Source organism: Plectropomus leopardus, unplaced genomic scaffold, assembly GCF_008729295.1.
Source record: "Plectropomus leopardus isolate mb unplaced genomic scaffold, YSFRI_Pleo_2.0 unplaced_scaffold19449, whole genome shotgun sequence".
NCBI lineage: Eukaryota > Metazoa > Chordata > Actinopteri > Perciformes > Serranidae > Plectropomus > Plectropomus leopardus.
In genome coordinates, this window is record NW_024620995.1 from 1 (window position 1) to 4,575 (window position 4,575).

At 37.5% G+C, this 4,575-nt stretch overlaps 1 protein-coding gene across 1 annotated transcript; it reads left to right on the forward strand.

Moving 5' to 3' along the window:
* Positions 1 to 855: 855 nt before the first annotated feature.
* Positions 856 to 2,819, forward strand: LOC121965296 (outer dense fiber protein 2-like; the record flags this gene model as incomplete). The annotated part of the gene is made up of 2 exons (XM_042515451.1): positions 856 to 981; positions 1,073 to 2,819. Coding segments are annotated over 2 exons (297 nt in total), but the record flags the coding sequence as incomplete, so codon positions are not given.
* Between the last annotated feature and the right edge of the window lie 1,756 nt (positions 2,820 to 4,575).

A 4,575-nucleotide genomic window follows, 5' to 3' on the forward strand; every position in this document is an offset into this window, starting at 1 on the left:
CACACATTTTTTATAAATATATACCCTTTATTCCATATATACACTTTATTTTGAGCAGTGTAGCACTAATAGCAGCATTAATTGGAAATCAGAAGATGTCACCATTCCCAAGACACTGGAATCATGAATGTGCTTCTTACTGTACACCTGGAAAAATATTATATAATGTAAGAAAAAAAATTCAACCTTTCAGAAAATTTTGGGTCCCTTTATTAACATTCTGTGCAGGGGGTGGGTTGATGCTGTACAACTTCTTGTTTTTTCCCCATTCTGATTATTTCTGATTCATTCGTGAGTTTAAACACATATGTGAGTACTTCCACATGTCCCTTAGCGTTAGTATTCGTACAACTTTTTCTCTATATACTTTTAAGTAATAGTATCCCTACAGTTAGTGGGTTTTTTTGCTTCCTTTCTTTTGTTTTTGAAAAGTATCTTTGTGCTTTTACTTCTACTTTTTAAAATAATATTTTCAAATGCTCAAATGGAAACCTGACACATTTTTGGAACAGAACAAATTCCTTGTATTGTGTTAACTATACCTGACAATAAATCTTTTTCTGATTCTGATTCTGATTCTGAATTGCAATGTAATATGAGCATCTGTTAATTAAAAAAAATCTTTGCAAAAAAAACCAAAACTTTTCATATCAGTTATATCAGACAACATATAAGCTGATACCAGTGTATCTGTAATAGGCCAATATTGGCAGATAAAATCGGCTGACTGGTCAGGCTCTATTGATCAGGCTGTAGTGAATGCTATCAGGGACATATAGGGAAATATCAGATGTCTACTATGTTTCACCCACTGTTGCCCAGTAATGAAGTCCAGTGGATCATATTTATCTCCAGATATCAGAGACCAGAGGACTTGCTGCCACCAAAGAGCGCTCCACCCAGTCCAAGATACTGGACCTGGAGACTCAACTTAGCAGGACTACCTCAGAAATCAACCAACTGCGACGCAGCAAAGAGGAGGTAAAGGCCCACATTAATTTAATTAATTTACTCTGAATGTGCATGAATACACTGTCAGCAGGTCAATAAGCTGTGTATTTGTGACACTCAGGTGGAGCGGAGGTACCAGAGCAGACTGCAGGATATGAAGGATCGCCTGGAGCAGTCTGACAGCACCAACCGAAGCCTGCAAAACTACGTCCAGTTCCTCAAAGCCTCCTACACCAATGTGTTTGGAGACTTGGCCCCTGGCAGCTCGCTACGGGCCCCTTCACCCATCTGACAGCCCACCTGTCCAAGGTGTATTTCAGCACACATTCCAAAACAGTATAGTGTCTTTAGCCTTTTACTATTAGATTGGCAAACAAGAGCTGGAGGCTGTGCAGATGACAGGCTCCGCCAGCTGCCTGGTTGCCACTTACATACCATTATCAACCAGCTGGATGAAGAGAGACAGTATCTTTTGGCTGATAGTGGGGCTTGTAGAAGAAGTCCAGATTTATTTAGAACTGAATTGGTAGACAGTTTAATATGTCATTTGACAACGAAATTTTAATTCTAAAAATGGCTCCTTTGTTCTTAAAGCCCTTAAATGTAGGATTTGTGTTTCGACACAACTTCTGCTGGTCATGTCAAAACACAGTGACAGACAAAGACTATAAAATAATGCATGTAGTTACCATGACGTCACCCTTTGGGTTTTGGACTATGTTAAAGGCTCAAGTTTTGCGAGTTGGCTGTTGCCACCTTGTTTTGTTTGGAGCTAGAGATGACCATATTTGAACAAGAGGCTCGAGCTGTGGAGGAGCGAGAGGTTGATTTGATCCAGAGGCTGTGGTGAGGTCTCACAGACACCCTGTCACCCAAACTGGCCCCGCCCTTAATTCATATCTCAAAGCCTTAATATAACATCAGCGGGTGAGTTATACAAAAAAATCACCTCCTCATACAGTTGTCCTGAATGCTGAAATTAGCTACAGAGACCAAAAATGTTTGCACCAGGCTGTAAACATGTTTATTTCTGCTGTAACGTGTTGGGTCTTTCAACATGGTTGTCTGTGGGGATTGACTTGCTTTTGGAGCCAGCCTCAAGTGGCCATTGGAGGAACTGCAGTTTTTGGTACTTTGTGTTAGCTTCATTTTTTTAGCCTGCTTGGTGACAGACAGTAAATTTACTCTGCGTACACCCCTTTCCACCATAATTACATGTAAACTGCACTCAAAGGGGTGGAAGTGAAGTGAAAGAAAAAGGCAGCAGGAGTGCTAACGGTGTCCCTCAAATCAACGGTGCTCAACAAACAGATGTCAAAAATACACCAAAAAACTGCTGTGGCAAAAACTAAAATCATAAATGTAAATAAAAGAAAATAAAAATACACCAATGCGTGTCAACTTGCGCCATCCTTGTAGTTTTTTACCCTGATGACATGAGGGTTATGTGGTTCACACTAACTGCACCAAGCACCTGTAATTTGTAGCCCTTCATCCAACCAACTCTCTCTTGCTGCTGCTTTTACCATTAATCATTGTACCATCCCGCTGTAATTTTTAAAACGGCCTCGCAAGTCAGCACTAATATCAATTAGATATTGCTGAAGAACAAATGAAGCCTTACAGTGTTTAATCCACTGCTGTGCAAAAATGAGTTGTTAAAAGAGAAAGAGACAAAGAAAAGGCTGTGCTTGGTGCTGAGGACATTTTGTAGTTGTTTTTTTGTTTGTTTTTCCTATATTTTCTATTCCTTCAGAATTTCTTTTTTCCGCTTCAAGACCAAACACCAAATATTGTCTTGTGTTTTCAGTCTTTTACAAATGTTTTTTCACCATAATGACGCCTTGAAGCATTTCAGATTTAATGTTTTCCCCAGAAATATGTGATTGGATGTTGAAGTCAGTTAGTATTTTACATGCCAAAAACAACGCTTATTTTCTTTGTCAAGACTTCACAGTATTTTATTTTCAACTTCTGCTAGTTATGATATACAGAATTATGTCTATTACCAGAATTAACATACTGCATTTGTACTGCAATATACACAATTATTGGTTTGGTTTTTTAAATTTATACAACTCTGTAGCCAAGCCATGACACAATGTGTGCTTACATGTTTACAGTATGTGCTCATTGATTGTATAGAGCTGAAAACATTGGTGCTATCACTGTCTTTTGGCTGGTACAAAACAGTGTGTGTCAAAACTGTTAGTTTGGGTTTACAGTTTGATATACTGCATTAGTGGAATCAATAGTAGTTTTATATCTGAATAATTTATATCCACTGTGGGTAACTTAAAAGCGTCAATAAAACAACTAAATCTTTTTTCCAGCTGAGTCAAACTGACTGAAGTTGAGTCTCAACTTTTCTTTTGTACGTGTCATACAGTGATACACAGAGGACACAAACTGCACTCTCTGCTGTTGGTCCATTGACATAGAATTAGTGACTGGGTCTGTGGGCCTGTTTTGTAGTCATGTGTTTGTCAAAAACAAAAGCCGCCAGTCAGTCATTATAGCTGATGTCATGTTGTCCCGCAGCAGTCGGTTTATGAGCAGCCCCATCAAAACAGTGCGCCTCTGCTGAATTAACCCTTTGAAAACTGACCTAAATGATGTCTTTCAGAAACATGGGGAGAAAGGAATGAGCAACTTAACATGACTTTGACCAAAAATAGTAAGCAACTAGTACGACGTTACAAGAATATAACATGAAAGTAAGTTAAAAACAAACAAGAAAATTACCCCAAAAAGTGCTGAAAATTAAAAATAATGTATGAATAAATTTTTTTCTGTGGCATTATTTAAAAAGTATATAATTATAAATATAGTTGTCTGGACATTTTTACCTAGTTTTTTTTTTTAATTCATTAAAAAATTGCATTTTCTTGCTACCTTTTACAATTTTTTGCAATATGTTGGACATTTTTTTCTCAAGTTTCAAAGGGTAAAATAGTTTGTGGGAGTTGTCTGAATACAGCACAAGAAAACTGATGTCGATCCAGGTTTAAAATGGTTTGGCTTAAGATGAACTTCAAATGACATTGTCACAATGAAAAATATAAGATGAAATGTCTCTTTAACTACTAAATGTAAAGCTTTAGGTAGCATTAGGAGAGGGCAGTTAAAAATGGAAATGACGCAGGCAAAATCTTGTATCAACCCATGTATAACAGCTCATGAACAGATGATGTATTGTCTAAAAAATCCTTGTGGCAGTCAGCTGATAGAGGGGTTCCTGAAAGAATTCTCAGAAACGACACTGATGTTTATAGAAAGATCATGTCAAGGGTTGAAATACTTCTTATTCACTTTGCATTTCAGTATTAATAACTCATGGGCATTGAAAGTCAGTGTATTGGTAATACAGTAGGTTCTGTATCAACAACATAGTCTCAGTCTGCAGGGATGGGAGCACAATGTCTCAGAATAAAATTAAAACACCCAACCCTGCACTGATCAGCACTAACTCTATTATGCATGAGGGACATTGCACATGAGCAGCAAGTCTGGAATCTTTCTGTCCTGCCTTATCCACTGTCATTATTCCTTTATAGGATGGAAGTTAAGAAAAGCAAAAATTTACTTTAAATTATTATGAGCATAATAATAATTATAATAAAA